Consider the following 17,993-nt stretch of genomic DNA (forward strand, 5'->3'; position numbering starts at 1 on the left):
TAGATCCCCTATCCTAAGAGTGAGGGGCACAGCAGGCAGATGGGTAAGGGGAACCCTGAGTCCTAGAGATGAGAAGGTACATCCCAGTGCCAATTGTGGTGGCCTGAGCCTCACAGAGGCAGAGGTGTGCTAATGTAAGTGCTCCCAGAGCTCAACTGGCAGGAGTTCACAATCTAGAACCCAATCCATGTGACTACACACGCAGTGATGCCTGTGAGTGTGGGGAACACAGGAATCGGAATGAACTGAGGGCCGGGTCATCATTTCCAGTCTGCAGCCAGCCCTTTTTAATGTCCTCTTTGAAAGAACTGCTGGCCGGACGCGGTGGCTCACGCCTGTAATCCCAGCACTTTGGAAGGCTGAGGCAGGCGGATCACAAGGTCAGGAGTTCAAGACCAGCCTGACCAACATGGTGAACCCCCATCTTTACTAAAAACACAGAAATTAGCCAAGAGTGGTGGCGCACACCTGTAATCCCAGCTACTCAGGAGGCTGAGGCAGAAGAATCCCTTGAACCTGGGAGGCGGAGGTTGCATTGATCCAAGATAACGCCACTGCACTCCAGCCTGGGCGACAGACCAAGACTCTGTCTCAGAAAAAAAAAAAGAATTGCTGCTTTTCTCCCAGGCCTCGGCTGTGACTCTGTGCTCCCTGCTGGAACTTCACTCTGCCATTCACTTATCTCTCTCCTTATTCCTGCCCTTTCTTCTCAGCCTTCCCCTCCAGCTCTTAAATCTCTCCTTCTAGAAGCTTCTAAAGACCAGCTCCTCCCTTAAGTATTGTTACGAAGTTTATCATCAGTTGGCTTACAACCCTAGTTTCTAGTGGCTTTGGCATTAACACTGGTGGGATGCAGCCATAGATCCTGGAAACCCTTTTGTCATAGGGTTGGATGGGTCCAGCTTCTCATATGCCTTGTGCTATGGCTTGAATTTGCAGTTTGCAACTAGCAAGTTCCAAAGCTATATTTTTGAAGCTGTCTTGTTTCTATTTTGATTCTGGTAATCCAAATTGCAGTTTGGTGTTTCCATGGAAACAATTCAGTGATTGTTTGGCTTGCCAAGATGAACTGTGGGGGAGAGAACTGAATGATGTAAAACATTTAAAGTTTCTCAGTCACGAACAAGGTCAACTATCAAGTCTGCCTGAGAAAGATTTGGTCCTAGCTCCTTACAAACCTGAGGAAGTTTTATTAAAATTCTGGGCACCTGTTCTCCCTCCAACTAAATCCCTGGAGAACAGCTCCCTAAACCCTGTTCTGAGCAAATAAGCATATATCTGCCCACTGCATAGATTCAGATGACGAAGGCGGGAAGTTCTTCTTGGGCACTTCAGGGTGCCAGAGATGCAGAGACAGATCGTGTCACCAGGGAAATGAGGAGGCCTATGTGCCCACTCACTGCTAATCTGGGACTGCCATGGAGAGGCTCAGGGCTCACCTGCTTGACTGTACAGCTGCATTTTTACAGTGAGGAAAAGTTCCACATTCAAGGATTCCAGGACGAATTGCCTGTTTGGCAAATCTGAATTTTTACATAAAGGCTTTGCTTAAGCAAAGACATACCTGTCTCTCTGGCCAGGGAGAGTCTGTATTCTCCCTCATTCCCCATCCTCACCCTGTGCTGGGCCCTCATTCCCATCTCTACTCCAGGTAGGTAAAAATAAATAAACTTCAAAGTCTTCTAGAGTTAGGGATAGATAGATCCCCATTTAAAAAAATTTTTTTGAGACAAGAGTCTCACTGTGTCACCCAGGCTGGAGTGCAGTGGCACGATCTCAGCTCATTGCAATGTCTGCCTCCTGGGTTCAAGCGATTCTCCTGCCTCAGCCTCCCAAGTAGCTGGGACTACAGGCATGTGCCACAAGGCCGGCTAATTTTTGTATTTTTAGTAGAGACAGGGTTTCACCATGTTGGCCAGGCTGGTCTCAAACTCCTGACCTAAAGTGATCCACCCACCTCAGCCTCCCAAAGTGCTGGGATTACAGGCGTAAACCACCCTGCCCGGCTAGATCCCCATTTAATGCAGCCACGCCTGCAAAGCCCCACCTGAGAGGGGCCAGGCCCTGACCAGTAGTAAACCAGTGAACTAACTAAGCTCCTGAGACCTAGAGAATCCAGCTCCTGAGGATCTAGCTCCCCCAGAAAAGGACTGCCCTTGTGTCAGGGTCCTGCCAAGCCCTCCTGTTGTGGCCCCTAGACTCCACTTCAGAAACTGAAAGTTGGGTCTGGACAGGTACTTTGTGAAGGATGTCCATGGCTAGTTGACTAGAGATGAGGATTTTAAAACTGCTTTTGTCTTTAAAGAAGTGATTGATACATATCCACTGCAGATAAATTAGAAAATACAGATGACAAAAAAAGACTATACCCTCACTCCCAAAAGTTTTTTTTGCACATGAGCTCATACACATTTTCACAAACTTGAGATCAACTGCACTTGATCCAAAGTGCAATTACATGCATTTTAAGTTTGGGGATAACTTTAGATTTACAGAAAAGATACTTCATATATATCCTTCACTCAGCCTCTCTAATGTTAACATGTTACATAACTCTGATACATTTGTCAAAACTGAGAAACTGACATCAATACATTAAACACTAGTTTTTATTCAAGTTTTATGAGTTTTTCCAATAATGTTCTCTTTCTGTTCCAGGATGCACTCCAGGATTCCATGTTGCATTTAGCCATTCTGTCTTCTTGGTCTTTAGTAGTCTGTTGATAGTTTTTGAGTCTTTCTTTTTCATGACCTCAACAGTTTTTTTTTTTTTTTTTTTTTTTGAGGTGGAGTCTCACTTGTTGCCCAGGCTGGAGTGCAGTGATGCGATCTTGGCTCACTGCAACCTCCACCTCCTGGGTTCAAGCAATTCTCCTGCCTCAGCCTCCTGTGTAGCTATGACTAAAGGCACATGCCATGACGCCTGGCTAATTTTTGTACTTTTAGCAGAGATGGGGTTTCGCCATGTTGGCCAGGCCGATCTCGAACTCGTGACCTCAAGTGATCTGCCCACCTCAACCTCCCAAAGTGTTGGGGATTATAGGCATGAGCCACTGCACCCGGCCATCTCGACAGTCTTGAGTTCTGGCCAGGTATCCTGTAGAATGTCCCCCACATCTGGATTTGTCTAGTATTTGTCTCATGATCATATACTGGGAATTTTGGTTTTTGGTAGGAATACCAGGGAAGTGATGTACCCCTCTCATGACATATATATGACATCACTTGGTTAGGTGTCTGCCAGGCTTTCCCCCTATAAATTTGTGACTTTTCCCTTTTCCCACTTTAATCGTGGGAAGAATCATTAAGTCTAGTTCACCTTCAAAGGGTGGTAATGAGGTGGGAATATGGTGGTAAGGACAGGAATTAAGCTCCACCTCATCTATAGAAGAGTGTCCACAACCACATGTATTATTTGGAAGGCACTGTTTTGAGACCTGTTTTTCTGAGTATCAAGTAACCTGACATCTCTCCATCCAGACAGGCTATTCTTCACCTGAGCAGGGGCAGTCAAGCATGCTGTGAGCACTTCTCATTTGCTTCCATTCTTCTTGCTCAGGGAGAAGAAATTGGCCTCTGACTCCACAGGCTGTGAATGCTTATCGAGTGTGTTACCTCCTGCAAGGACTGAGTGGTAGGCGGCCTGGAAGGAGCCTCTAGTTAGTCTTAACCTCTACTCCTGCCCCAGGCAGGGCAGTGACAGTGACCACAACTGGTTGGGAACCAGGGCACGCCCACTGGGGAGGCACATGCAATCAAGTGGCCAGGGTCTAACCATACTATAGTTCTTGGGGCGCCAGCAGGTGCCAGGCCAACCTCTGCTTATGAGTGGGTGTGTAGCCTCCACCTTCGAGCCCAGAGGAATCACTAGACCTGTGGTAAGGGGTGTTGCTGGCTATGCAGCCGGCCCTATGCCAGAGTCACTGGCCTGAAGGACAGTCTGTTCAGCAATCACTCAGCTATTAGGCCTTTCTCCCCAACTCTTTGGTTTGTTCAGGCTTTAGCACTTATAAACAGCCCTGGCTGGTCCAAAGGTAGTGAGTTACCTCAATTGACTACTGACAGTTATGGATCTAACTCCTTGTTCCACTCTTTCCCCCCTTCTTATACTATACTTCACTTGGTCTTTAAAAACAATCAAAGCAAAAAACAGCCTTTCGTCAGCTCTGCCTCACCCCCATATTCCTTCCTTCTTATTAGCTCAGGAGGTGGGCACTTCCCTGAGATTCAGTTTCCTTTCTTCCCCGTTTTTTTCTTTTGAGAGAGGGTCTCACTCTGTCACCTATGCTGGAGTGCAGTGGCGTGATCTCAGCTCACTGCAACCTCCGCCTCTTGGCCTCAAGTGATCCTTTCGCCTCAGCCCCCACCCAAGTAGATGGAAATACAGGCATGAACCACCACGCCCAGCTAAATTATTATTTTTTTTGAGACGGAGTCTTGCTCTGTCACCCAGGATGGAGTGCAGCGTTGCCATCTAGGCTTATTGCAACCTCTGCCTCTGGGTTCAAGCAGTTCTCCTGCCTCAGCCTCCCAAGTAGCTGGGACTACAGGTGCACACCACCACTCCTGGCTTATTTTTGCATTTTTAGTGGAGATGGGGTGTCCCCATGTTGGCCAGGCTGGTCTCAAAACTCCTGACCTCAAGTGATCCACTCGCCTTGGCCTCCCCAAGTGCTGGGATTACAGGTGTGAGCCACTGTGCCTGGCCACTCCTGCACTTTTTTAGGGGTCCATGGAAAAGAACACCAAGAGACACAGCAGAAGCCCACAACCCACACCTACCATGGGTACTGGGTATATTGAACATCGATCAAAAAAACACATTAGAGATGTCAAGGAAAGTTAAAAAAAAAAAAAAAAATCAGTAATAGGAAACATTTCAAAGCAATGGAATTCAAGAAAACTGGTCTCACAGCTTAAAAAGGGACATAACTGGGATTTTAAAAGGGTCTGGTAATTCAGGTTCTGCCAATCTTTTGAGAAATGTGGCCCCTGACGGCCACTGTGGCTGCTTCTGCTCAGGCTGAAGGGCAGCCTCCTGCTGTAAGGAATCAAAGCTTAGATCAACTGTCCTTACTCAATTTGGTATTTCAAAGAGGTCATCACATTGTAGTCCTCTTCCAAGTCCAGAACAGTCTCAATGATATTATGATCATCAAAAGCCCGTTTGAGGCTGCCAGGGTCGGCATCTGAGGCCTTCTGAGGGCTCTTGTCCACGAGCAGGGCCCAGGCTTCCTCTTTGAAGGGTGAATCTTGGCAATGACCACACACGTGGTTCAATTCGTTTTCAAATTCTATTTTTCCAGCCAATTCTTCAATAGTTCGGATGCTTGTATGGTCTTAAAAATAAGAACATTCAGCTTTACAATTCAGTGGAAGGTTTCTGAAGACATTTCAGGTGCAAGTTAAAAACCATGAATGGCTTGTCATTTGTCAGGGATTATGCAAAAGCAGGCATTCCTGCCCCAGGACAGGCAGGCTGCCAGACTGCCAAATTAAGGTGGGTTTGGTACCTTCCTTTCAGGCCCAAGCTTTTACTCCAACTACATGCCAGTCCCCCAGAAAGGTGTAAGTGTGAGGGTATAGAAATGTACATGGTTCTCTGTCCTGGCTCTCAGGGATGACAAGACATAATGTGAAAAAAAAAAACAAGGGCTTTAGGGTAATCAAAATGCTGCCCAGCCAGGAGCAGTGGTGTGTACCTGCAATCCCAGCAACTTGAGAGGCTGAGGTAGAAGAATCACTTGTGCCCAGGAGTTTGAGACCAGCCTGGGCAACAGAGTGAGACCCTGTCTCAAAAAAAGGCTCCCTGATGTTGGTGAAGGCCAAGGGAGATGGTGGGTAGAGGCAGTAATGACTTCAGTTTACCTCCTGGAGCTACTGGAGGAGACTCACAGGCTGACAGGGGTTTTACTTTGTGGCCCAGGGTGAGTACCTACCCTCACCAGGCCTCCCTTTCCTCCCTCATAACCTGGAGACCCTTCAGAAACAACAGCTTCAGGTAGCACCCAAGGTTATACATCCCTTTACTAGGAGCTGTAGTATGAGTTTTTTAAAAACAGGGCACATTGGCATGGTGTGCCTGTAAACTCAGCACTTTGGGAGGCGGAGTCAGGAGTATCACTTGAGACCAGGAGTTCAAGACCGGCCTGGGTAACAAAGCAAGACCTCGTCTCTATAAAAAATACTACTACTACTAATAATAATAAAAAGACAAGACAAAAAATAGAGCACATGTAGTTCACATATAAGACACAGAGATTTGTATGTAGAAAAAAAGTCTGACAGGATGTATGCTATACTGTATTAACAGTGGTTATCTCTGGGTGGTAGAATTATAGGAAAGCTTTTGACTTCTAATTGTTCTCCTAATCTTTTTTTTTCTTTTTTTTTGAGACAGAGTCTCGTTCTGTCACCCAGGCTGGAGGGCAGTGGTGTGATCTCGGCTCACTGCAACCTCTGCCCTCTGTCTCCTGGGTTGAAACAATTCTCATGCCTCAGCCATCCAAGTGGCTGGGATTACAGGCGTGCACCACCACACCTGGCTAATTTTTTGTGTTTTTAGTAGAGAAGGGGTTTCGCCATGTTGCCCAGGCTGGTCTCGAACTCCTGACCTCAAGTGATCTGCCCGCCTCTGCCTCCCAAAGTGCTAGGATTAAAGGTGTGAGCCACTGTGCCCAGCCCTTCTCCTAACCTTTAATTACCGACCCCAGCTAAACTATTCTCTCCTTTTTGCCTATGTCCTGTTTCCTAAAAATCTAAGCTCAATCACCATGTCCTAGTGGCCACCATCCCTTGCCTTCAGGGACTCAATGTATCTAGACATTTATGACATGACCTGATTGATGTATCACCTCACAAGACAATCAATTGTATGAGGGAAGGAACAGGGTTTGTTAACATTCAGTTCTGTACTCAATGCAGAGTCTGAGCAAAACAAATCTACCAAATAAAAAGATAAGAGTGTTTTGGCCAGGCGTTATGGCTCTTGCCTATAATCCCAGCACTGGGAGGCTACAGTAAGTGGATCACCTGAGCCTAGGAGTTTGAGACCAGCCTGGACAACATAGCAAAACTCTAATACAAAAATTAGCCAATCATGGTGGCGTGCACCTGTAGTACTACTATAGTACTACGGCTACTTGGGAGGCTGAGCTGGGAAGATCACCTGAGCCCAGGGAGGTTGAGGCTGCAGTGAACTGTGATTGTGCCACGCACTCCAGCTTGAGTAATATAATGAAACTCTGTCTCTCCCTGCAAAAAGTGGTGGTGGTGTTTTTTTCTGAGATGGGATCTCATACAGTTGCCCAGGCTGTAGTACAGTAGCTTGAACTCCCGGGCTCAAGTGATCCTTCCACCTCAGCCTCCCTAGTAGCTGGGATTACAGGCACACACCACTGTGACCAGCTAATTAAAAAAAAATTTAAGAGACAGATCTTGGTATGGTACTCAAACTAGAAGAGAGTGTTTCTTTTTTTTTTTCTTTTTGAGACAGAGTCTCACTCTGTCCCCCAGGTTGGAGTGCAGTGGTGCGATCTCGGTTCACTGCAACCTCTGCCTCCCAAGTTCAAGCAATTCTCCTGCCTCGGCCTCCCGAGTAGCTGGGATTACAAGTGTGCACCACCACACCCAGCTAATTTTTTTTTTTTTTTTTTGAGACTGAGTCTCGCTCTGTTGCCCAGGCTGGAGTGCAGTGGCACGATCTCGGCTCACTGCAAGCTCCTCCTCCTGGTTTCACGCCATTCTCCTGCCTCAGCCTCCCAAGTAGCTGGGACTACAGGAGCCCGCCACCATGCCCGGCTAATATTTTATATTTTTTAGTAGAGATGGGGTTTCACCATGTTAGCCAGGATGGTCTCAATCTCCTGACCTCGTGATCCGCCTGCCTCGGCCTCCCAAAATGCTGGGGTTACAGGTGTGAGCCATCGGGCCCAGCCAATTTTTGTATTTTTAATAGAGACGGGGTTTCATCATATTGGTCAGGCTGGTCTTGAACTCCTGACCTCGTGATTTGCCCGCCTCGGCCTCCCAAAGTGCTGGGATTACAGGCATGAGCCACTGTGCCCGGCTGAGAGTGTTTCTTAAATCTGAGATACTTGCTGACTCAGACCCATGTGAAGGACCTATCTTCCCAAGGACAGGATGGACTGGCCCACTGTACTCACCGATCATTTCAAGCAGATCCTTTGTGACCTCTTGGCTAGAATTGTTGAGTGCCATGTTTGAGTCAGCCTTCAAATCTCTCTCCATATCTTTCCTGCAGCCCCCAGGTTGGGGGGAAGAAAAGGTGGGGAATTAGATTCTCTTTCAAGAAAATATTGAAGGGAAACTCAGTTTTAGATAATCTCAAAGACAAAAACTTACTGGTGATCTTGTCATTTATGCTTTGATTAGAGGACAATTGGAAATTGCTACGTCAGTGGAGAAACTAACAGCTTTACCATAATAACTCACATGACTGTATTACAGACTCACATGACTGTATCAGACTGTATTAATTTTTTTTCTTTTTTAGAGACAGGGTTTAGCCATGTTGCCCAGGCTGGTCTCGAACTCCTGGGCACATACGATCCACTCACCTCGGTCTCCCAAAGTGCTGGGAATACAGGCATGAGCCACCTCACCCAGCCTGCATTTGTTTGTTTCATTTATTTATTTATTATTTTATTTTATTTTTTTGAGACGAAGTCTCACTCTTGTCCCCCAAGCTGGAGTGCAATGGCGCAATCACAGCTCACTGCAACCTCTGCCTCCCGGGTTCAAGCGATTCTTCTGCCTCAGTCTCTGGAGTAGCTGGGATTACAGGCGGCCACCACCACGCCCAGCTAATTTTTCTATTTTTAGTAGAAACGGGTTTCACCATGTTGGCCAGGCTGGTCTCAAACTCCTGACCTCAGGTGAGCCATCCGCCTCAGCCTCCCAAAGTGCTGGGATTCAGGCGTGAGCCACTATGCCCAGCATTTTTTTTTTTTTTTTAGATGGAGTCTTGCTGTTACCCAGGCTGGGGTGCCGTGGCAAGATCTCAGCTCACTGCAATCTCTGCCTCCTGGGTTCAAGCAATTCTCCTGCCTCGGCCTCCCGAGTAGCTGGGATTATAGATGCGCGCCACCACGTTCGGCTACTGTTTGTGTTTTTAGTAGAGACAGGGTTTCACCAGACCTCAAGCAAGCCACCCACCTCAGCCTCCCAGTGCTGAGATTACAGGCGTGCCACCACACCCAATAAGGCCTGCACTGCTTATGAGTACCAATTTATTTGTGGAGTTGAAAGGAAAAAAATTTTTTGTGGAGCTGAATGAATTAAATGGCCTCTTTATTCCCTTCCTATGAAGCAGCCAAGATGGCAGAACTTTGAAGCTTCATCTCTTATGTTCATCCCTTCTCCAAGTCAAGCTGTCTGGGACCAGGCAATTTCAAGTTACTTGAGAGAAGAAAAAGTCTAGAGGAGACCTGGTGATGGTCCAAAAAACTCTGGGGTAAGAGTGGGGAGCAGAGGCAAAGATAAGCCAGGAAGTAGGGCCCAGACTTCAATTCAGCCTCTCCCTAATGTGGGCAAAGGAGGGTATCAAAGGCCCCAGTGTCCAGATTCAAACACAGAAGTTAAGATGGAATTAAGACTTTTGTTTCTGCAACTTAAAAAATAAGGTTATTTTAAACACCAGGTTATTTTACATCCACTACCCCTTTGGGTACTGCAAAGTGGTTTCCATGACTGGTTTGACATCAACGATTGACAACTAGCCCCTCAACTGGAACATATACACAAAATATAACTGTTTCCTAGGCCAGATTCTGAAGAATGTCTATGAACTCCCCAAATGCAGTCACAGAGTTGCCAAGAGGAGGTAAGAGCACTGTCATGAACTAAATCTAGGATCTTCAACAATTTTTTCAAAAACAACAATCCCCTTAATTGTAGCTGTTAAGCTATCAAAATTAGAATCACCTTAAATTTTCTTTTCTCCAGTTTTCCCCCTCTCCTGCAGTTCTCCAAGACTCTCTTTCAGATGCCAAAATGGAGGAATGCATCAATACATTTTCCTTGCTGGTCAGAGGTTTTCTCTCGGGGCACAGAGCATGTGGTTTTGCATTTACCGGGGCATGGTTTGTTGCAAAGGCAGGGTTCTCATTCTCAGGAGCACATGGGACAGCAGCAAAAGGAACAGCAGACGAGCAGGCTGCCAGAGGATGTCTTCTGCAGAGGAGTCTGTGCACGGGCAGCGAGGAGGAGAGCGGCGCAGCGCTCAGTTCCAGCCTCCGCTGGCCTGTGCACTCCTGGGAATAACTAACTCCTTCAAAGGCCCGGTCAATGGCTGCAGTCAGTTCCTTTCTGCATCTTCTTAGTTTTTCAGACATTTCTCCTAAAAGCGACCATGTCTTTATGTAATGCATTGGAAATGCACAGGGCAACACAATAATGTTACAAATAAGGCTGCAAACTACCCCTGAACGGCCACGATTTCCCGGAGCTTGGCCCTGGCTACAGCAGGACCCACAACCCTCGGGCTTTCCTCCTGGAGTAGGCGGTTCTCGGCTATCGCGGAGGAACCCGCGATCTGCCAGAAGCCCCAAGGACGCCCCGCCCCACTTCCCACAGCTTCCTGGCCCGCCCAGCTACTGCCTCTCGCCCCACCGCGGCTCCCAGGCCGCCCGGCCGTACCCCGCACCCCGCCCTCCGACAGGTCGCAGCCACGTCCTTGTCTTCACCCGCAGCGCAGTGACGCCTACCCAGCCAACGGTCATCGCATGCGCGCGCCCCGCGCAGGCCCCAGACCCCCACGGATTAGGTTAAAGGTCAAACAAAAAAGCCCAGACCCGTATGTCCGGTTCCTTAAGGCCTTGTGGCCCCACACGCAGCAGCTGGCCCCTCGGTGGGAGTGGGGACGGGTCTTTCGACCCGGGTCCCGGTAAGAGTCTTGGCAGGGATGAGGAAAGAACCTGTTCAAGAAAGCATCTGGGTAACACCAAAATGTATTACTACCCTAAATCGTCATGAACTGGAGCCCTTTCCAGGCTGACAACTCCCACAAAGATTTCTGTTCTCAAGCCAACATGGAAACAACTGGATGGGACACAGCACCAGGCAGTTTTATGTACTGACTTCCTTTAAGTGTTACCTAATAAAAAGTGTGTTATCTAATAAAAGTTCCACGCAGCATTTGACCGTCTTAATTCATCTAGGGTAGCAGGGGATGTAACATAACTGCTGGGTTCCACAGGAGGTTGAGAAGCCAGGATCCCCAACACTAAATATCTTCATTTCCTTAGCGGGGAGAAAGCTGGAAATTACAAGATGACTCAACGGAGAAATGGGCTTCAGTGGGTAACTTTCAAAAAATTATAAACCCGTATCAGTGCACATAGCGAGGGAAAGGGGAGTTTACTTGAGGCTTGGGTTACTGTGAGCAGACTACTTGGGGTGACTAGTATCAGCATCAGAACCAGAAATCCAGGCGCTCAGGGCAGCCCTGCAGGTGGGGTGGGTCTCCAGGCTGCTCCATACTCAGCGCCTGTGTTTCTCTCCATTCTTTGGGATCCATCAGACATACTCCATTGTGTACCCCCATCCCACCCCCTTTTCAGCTTCACAGATTTCACAGAAATTTCTCACCACCTGTTTAAAAATAAAAATAATTCAGCCTCTTGACATAGCTTCTTCTAGGTAAACGGTCTTTTTTTTTTTTTTTTCCCCCTTCTGCTCATAAAAGAAGGGTATTTCCTTGTCTGGTTTTTGGACAGAACACTAGCAGTCTGCAGAGTGTCAAAGATGTTCTCCTGGGGGATTATGCTGGTGCTGCAGGGTGGCAGGATCGTGGAGTCAGCATCAGTTGGTGTCCATGCTGCAAGCCTCATCATCCCCCATGCCCTGCTGACAGCTGCTTGGTCGTGTCCCTCCATCAGAGGAACCAGAACTGCTGAGTGAAGGCGTCTTATAAAATTCATCATCTCGACGCTGGTAAAATAGCACATAAGCTGCTTTAGTCTAAAATACAAGAGGGGGAAAGGCCATTCAGTGGTTGGAAAAAGCACCCATTTTCCCCAGCTTTTCTCTAGTTGTCCAAAACTCTCAAAGATCTGCCATATCCACACAGAGGAGACCCTTCCAGCTCTGCCAGGGAGCAGGGAATGGAAGGAGCCCTGTGCAGAGAACTCTGAAGTGAGCTGAGCATCTCATTTATGAAGGTCCCTGAAGGAATGCCAGCCAGCTCTGTCACACCTAGCTCCCACTGTCACATCAGGATGATGAAATAACTAGCCTGACAGAGGCTCTTCCCAGCTTTAATCCATAAAGACATGAGGAAGAACCACATATCATGGCCTACTCACCACTATCTGATCCTCAGAGGCCAGGGACACGTTGCTATCATCAAAGTAATACCATTTCCCATTCAGTTTGTTCTTCGCATATGCAGTGTCTGCCAAGTTAACAAAGAAAATACTCTAGCGGTCTCCAGAGAATTAATCTGGCTAGCTTATTAGGCATGCACTAAATAAACACAAAAATCCCCAAAACAAAACCCCTGAAATTAAAAATAGTTTACAGTGTGTGTCTTAACAACCAAAAAACAACTCACCTTCTTTTCTAATCTGTTCCTTCTCAAAAAGGATGAAAAGGCTAAAAATGGAGCTGTCAGGGACCAAGGTTTTAAACTATAATTTTGGGAAACTAATCCAAAAAATAGAGCTATTCAGTGCCAATCTTCAGGATGGCTATGTGCAATAATCTAAAACCAGGGAACCTGTAAAAGGAGCTGAAACTTCGAAGATTTAAGCAAAACAATAGCTCTCACAAGGACATGTCAAGTCAATATCCCCCACTGCGTCTAGGCAGGTGGCTACTAACATCAACAGAATGCTTAGTGCCTCTGGAGCCTGCAGAATAATCCCAGTTAGGGGAACATTGGGTGTTTGGGTTTGCAGAGCTGGGATGTGAACAATATACCTTAGTCTCTTGTCTCAAAAAAAAAAAAAAAAAAAGAAAGAAAAAGAAAAATTTATCTTTCAAACTAGGAGTCCAGAGTCTGTGGTTGGGTAACAGTTTCCCACAATGATTTAAGCATTTCTCACAGACAATGCTCCCTGTCTCGATTTTAGACTATTCCCAAGCAGGATGTGTTTATTACAGCACTCCCAGCCCAGTTCCTGCTCCACCCAGACTCTCAGAAACCTCAGAATCCAATGGAGATCTGATTTCCAGTGTCATCTTACTGTGTGGCTTTAGGTAAGGGGTTCAACACTGCAGCCTCAGTTCCTCACTATAGCATTGACTGCACAAAGTGGTGGTGAGGATCATGGGAAAGGGCAACAGAGAAGGTGTTCACGGCCAGTTCACACAGTCTGTGCTTGACACAATAGCAGCAATGGTGGCTTTCAATCTTGAAGTTCCAACTGTAGGCCCAATGTGTACCCTCACACAACGAGCCTAACCTCATGGATGAGAAAACTGAGGATGAGAAACTTGCCCAAATGGTATGTTTGTGTGTAAAAATTAGCAAATAAAAATGAACACAGGCTGGTCACGGTGACTCACACCTGTAATCCCAACACTTTGGGAGGCCAAGGCAGGGTGGATCACTTGAGCCCAGGAGTTCAAGACCAGCCTGAGCAACATGGCAAAACCCCATCTCTACTAAAAATACAAAAAATTAGCCAGGCATGGTGGCGGGCACCTGTAGTCCCAGTGACCTGGGAGGCTGAGGCAAGAGAATGGTATGAACCCAGAAGGAGGAGCTTGCAGTGAGCCAAGATCGTGCCACTGCATTCCAGCCTGGGCAACAGAGCGAGACTCAGTCTCAAAAAAAAAAAAAGCAAACCTTACAGAAATTTTGCAAAAAAGTAAAGCGAAGAGGAAAAAAGTAAAATTAACATTTTGGTGTCAATCTTTCCAGGTTCACACCCCTCAGCCCATCAGTTTCTTTGCTTGTTCGTTACCACAGTTGTGATAATACCTTTTGTAAGGATATAATGTTGTGTAGTTGTTTTCATTTAACATACCATCAGCATTTCCCCAGGTTAGTATTAATTTAATTTTTACTTTCTTTTTATCTTTTTTTTTTTTTGAGATGGAGTTTTTCTTGTTGCCCAGGCTGGAGTGCAATGGCATGATCTCGGCTCACCACAACCTCCGCCTCCTGGGTTCTAGTGATTCTCCTGCCTCAGCCTCCCGAGTAGCTGGGATTACAGGCATGCGCCACCACGCCAGCTAATTTTGTATTTTTAGTAGAGACGGGGTTTCTCCATGTTGGTCAGGTTGGTCTTGAACTCCTGACCTCAGGTGATCCACCTGCCTGACCTCCCAAAGTGCTGGGATTACAGGCGTTGAGCCACCGCGCCCGGCCTACTTCTTATCTTTTTAAGATAGGTCTTGCTCTGTTGCTCAGACTGGAGTGCAATGGCACAATCATGGCTCACTGCAGCCTCAACCTTCCAGGTTCAATGGATCCACCAGCCTCAGTCTCCCAAGTAGATGGCACTACAGGGGTGCCATCACATCTAACTAATTTTTTTTGTTGTTTTTTAGAGAGAGGATCTTGCATTGTTGGCCAGGCTGGTCTTGAACTCTTGGTCCCAAGTGATTCTCCCGCCTTGGCCTCCCAAAGTGTTGGGATTATAGGCATGAGCCACCATGCCTGGCCTAATTTTATTTTTAATGTTTATGTATTCTTTCATCAAGTAGATAGACAGTAATGCCAGTTGGTCACCAATGCTCTAACTTTTCACTGTTTTAAACAGGTGAGTATCTGTGTGTATAAAGCTTCTCCCCAGTATCAAGTTATTTCCTTAGGATAGATTCCTAGAGGTGGGGGTACTGAATTAAAGAATATGAAAATGGAAAAAAGAACTTTAAAAAAAGAATTAAGAAGCCGGGCACAGTGGCTCACGCCTGTAATCCCAGCACTTTGGGAGGCCAAGGAGGGTAGATCACGAGGTCAGGAGATCAAGACCATCCTGGCTAACACGATGAAACCCCGTCTCTACTGAAAATACAAAAAAATTAGCCGGGCGTGGTGGCAGGTGCCTGTACTCCCAGCTACTCGGGAGGCTGAGGCAGAAGAATGGTGTGAACCTGGGAGGCGGAGCTTGCAGTGAGCAGAAATCGCGCCACTGTGCCTGGGTGACAGAGCGAGACTCCATCTCAAAAAAAAAAAAAAAGAATTAAAAAAAGAACAGAGAGGGGAATCACTATGAAGAAAGACTGCAGCATGAAGCCTGTGAAACTGCATAAGCAAAGCATTTAGGGCAATGCCTGGTCCACTGGTGAGAGATGATGGCCAAGCACATTTCAGCATCTCAGAAGGAAGCAGATGTCAATACTTACAGTGGCCAACCCCCATGGCTCCATAATGATTGGACACGGCAATGAGGTCGTACACATAAGGCCTTGCTGACGGGTTACAGACAAACTCAGACATGTTCAGCCCTCTGAGCACAAAACACAAAAATAGTTCTTGAATATGTTAAACCCAGACAAAGTAGTTAGAGTAACCCAGCAACCTCTGTTATGCAACAGAGCAGAACACAGGGAGGCACTCAAACTATTCGAGAAAGACCAAGATGTAAGGGGCCCTAGGGTCCATGTTCTGACCACTGACATATTCAGGGTAGAAAATGGGGCCGGGTGTGGTGGCTCCTGCCTGTAATCCCAGCACTTTGGGGGGCCAAGGCAGGTGGATCACCTGAGGTCAGGAATTTGAGACGAGCCTGACCAACATGCTAAAACCCTGTCTCTACTAAAAACACAAAAATTAGGCCGGGCACCATGGCTCACGCCTGTAATCTCAGCACTTTGGGAGGCTGAGGCGGGCAGATGACAAGGTCAGCAGATTGAGACCATCCTGCCTAACATGGTGAAACCCCATCTCTACTAAAAATACAAAAATTAGTCGGGCATGGTGGCACATGCCTGTAATTCTAGCTACTTGGGAGGCTGAGGTAGGAGAATCGATTGATCTCAGGAGGTGGAGGTTGCAGTGAGTAGAGATAGTGCCATTGCACTCCAGCCTGGGTGACAAGAGCGAAACTCCGTCTAAAAAACAACAACAACAACAAAAAAAACCGCCAGGCGCAGTGGCTCAACGCCTGTAATCCCAGCACTTTGGGAGGCAGAGGTGGGCGGATCATGAGGTCAGGAGATCGAGATCATCATCCTGGCCAACGTGGTGAAATCCCATCTCTACTAAAAATTAAAAAATTAGCTGGGCTAGTGGCACGCACCTGTAGTCCCAGCTACTCAGGAGGCTGAGGTAGGAGAATCGCTTGAACCCAGGAGGCAGAGGTTGTAGTGAGCCGAGATCGCGCCACTGCACTCTGGCCTGGCGACAGAGCGAGACACCGTCTCAAAAAAAAAAAAAAAAACACAACAACAACAACAAAAGAAAATGGGAGAAACTTTCTGGGTAACTCCAGCACCAGACAAAATGGTGATGAGAGGGTCTAGAGATACACACAGAGGGCTTCAGCAACTATGCAGAAATGGCTGTTCTTAACAGAATTACAATTGGTGCCATAATAATTTAAACTCAGCCAAAACAGGCCCCAGAAAGCTTTCTTCCTCCAATTCTTTATTTAAAATTTCTCAAACACACAGAAAAGATAAATAATTTTTTTTTTTTTTTTGAGACGAAGTCTCACTGTGTCACCCGGGCTGGAGTGCAGTGGCATGATCTTGACTCACTGCAACCTCTGCCTCTTGGGTTCAAGTGATTCTCCTGTCTCAGCCTCCCGAGTAGCAGGGATTACAGGCGTGCGCCATCATGCCTGGCTAATTTTTTGTGTGTGTGCTTTTAGTAGAGATGGGGTTTCACCATGTTAGTCAGGCTGGTCTCAAACTCCTGACCTCATGATCTGCCCGCCTCAGCCTCCCAAAGTGCTGGGATTACAGGCGTGAGCCACTGAGCCCAGCCAAGATAAAGAATTTTTACAACAAATACTTATTAGCCATTACCTGGAGTCTCCTGCTGACATGCTATACTTCATGTATCTATTCTTTCCCCCAGAAAGCATTTTAAAATGTACATTTTGTGGGCAACTCCCTTTTCTTTTCTTTTTTTTTTGAGATGGAGTCTCACTCTGTCGCTCAGGCTGGAGTGCAGTGGCACAATCTCGGCTCACTGCAAGCTCCACTTCCCAGGTTCATGCCATTCTCCCGCCTCAGCCTCCCGAGTAGCTGGCACTATAGGTGTCCGCCACCACACCCAGCTAATTTTTGTATTTTTAGTAGAGACGGGGTTTCACCGTGTTAACCAGAATGGTCTTGATCTCCTGACCTAGTGATCAGCCTGCCTCGGCCTCCCAAAGTGCTGAGATTACAGGTGTGAGCCACCACGCCTGGCCTACTTTTTTTTTTTTTTTTTTTGAGAGAGGGGCTTGCTCTGTCACTCAGGCTGGAGTGCAGTGGCACAATCTTGGCTCACTGTAACCTCCACCTACTGGGATGAAGAGATTTTCCTGCCTCAGCCTCCCAAGTAGCTGGGATTATAGGCATGCACCACCACACCCACCTAATTTTTGTAGTTTTACTGGAGACAGGATTTCACCATGTTGGCCAGGCTAGTCTTCAGCTCCTGATCTCAAGTGATCCACCTGCCTTGGCCTCCCATAGTGCTGGGATTACAGGTGTGAGTCACTGTGCCGACCTCTTTATTTTTATTTTTGAGATGGAGTCTCACTCTGTCACCAGGCTGGAGTGCAGTGGCACGATCTTGGCTCACTGCAACCTTTGCCTCCCAGGTTCAGGCGATTCTCCTGCCCCAGCCTCCTGAGTAGCTGGGACTACAGGTGCGTGCCACCACGTCCAGCTAACTTTTTTATTTTTAGTAGAGATGGGGTTTCACCATGTTGGCCAGGATGGTCTCGATCTCCAGACCTTGTGATCCGCCCACCTTGGCCTCCCAAAGTGCTGGGATTACAGGCGTGAGCCATCATGCCCAGCCTATTTTTTTTTAATATATTTTTTATTTTTTGTAGAGAGGAAGTCTGTTTCCCAGGCTGTTT

The 17,993-nt window shown here is 47.1% G+C and overlaps 2 protein-coding genes across 17 annotated transcripts in view; both read right to left on the reverse strand.

Moving 5' to 3' along the window:
• Nucleotides 1–2,371: 2,371 nt before the first annotated feature.
• C2H3orf62 (chromosome 2 C3orf62 homolog) lies at nt 2,372–10,959 on the reverse strand. 3 transcript variants are annotated; one of them, XM_015445905.4, is made up of 4 exons: nt 10,815–10,959; nt 9,946–10,360; nt 8,166–8,257; nt 2,372–5,339 (listed from the first exon to the last, which is right to left on the reverse strand). In XM_015445905.4, the coding sequence occupies exons 2-4, from the start codon at nt 10,353–10,355 to the stop codon at nt 5,074–5,076; spliced, it is 768 nt and encodes a 255-aa protein (XP_015301391.1). In that variant the 5' UTR covers nt 10,356–10,360; nt 10,815–10,959; the 3' UTR covers nt 2,372–5,073. The 3 variants fall into 3 exon arrangements, with proteins under 3 accessions (XP_015301391.1, XP_073888296.1, XP_005547146.1); XM_074032195.1 differs by lacking the exon at nt 10,815–10,959 and having other exon boundaries at nt 10,095–10,538; XM_005547089.5 differs by lacking the exon at nt 10,815–10,959 and having other exon boundaries at nt 9,946–10,538.
• USP4 (ubiquitin specific peptidase 4) overlaps nt 10,955–17,993 on the reverse strand; it is a 67,578-nt gene continuing 60,539 nt past the window's right edge. For 10 of the 14 annotated variants that reach the window (XM_074032182.1, XM_074032183.1, XM_074032181.1 and 7 more), the window contains 3 exons: nt 15,319–15,422; nt 12,327–12,415; nt 10,955–11,982 (listed from right to left, as the gene is read on the reverse strand). In XM_074032182.1, the coding sequence (XP_073888283.1) occupies nt 11,824–11,982; nt 12,327–12,415; nt 15,319–15,422 (352 nt within the window). In that variant the 3' untranslated portion in view covers nt 10,955–11,823. The remainder of the gene's footprint in view (nt 11,983–12,326; nt 12,416–15,318; nt 15,423–17,993) is intronic. The other 4 variants (XM_074032184.1, XM_074032179.1, XM_074032180.1 and 1 more) reach the window with 1 other exon arrangement.

The sequence above is a fragment of the Macaca fascicularis genome, chromosome 2 (assembly GCF_037993035.2).
Source record: "Macaca fascicularis isolate 582-1 chromosome 2, T2T-MFA8v1.1".
Taxonomy (NCBI): domain Eukaryota; kingdom Metazoa; phylum Chordata; class Mammalia; order Primates; family Cercopithecidae; genus Macaca; species Macaca fascicularis.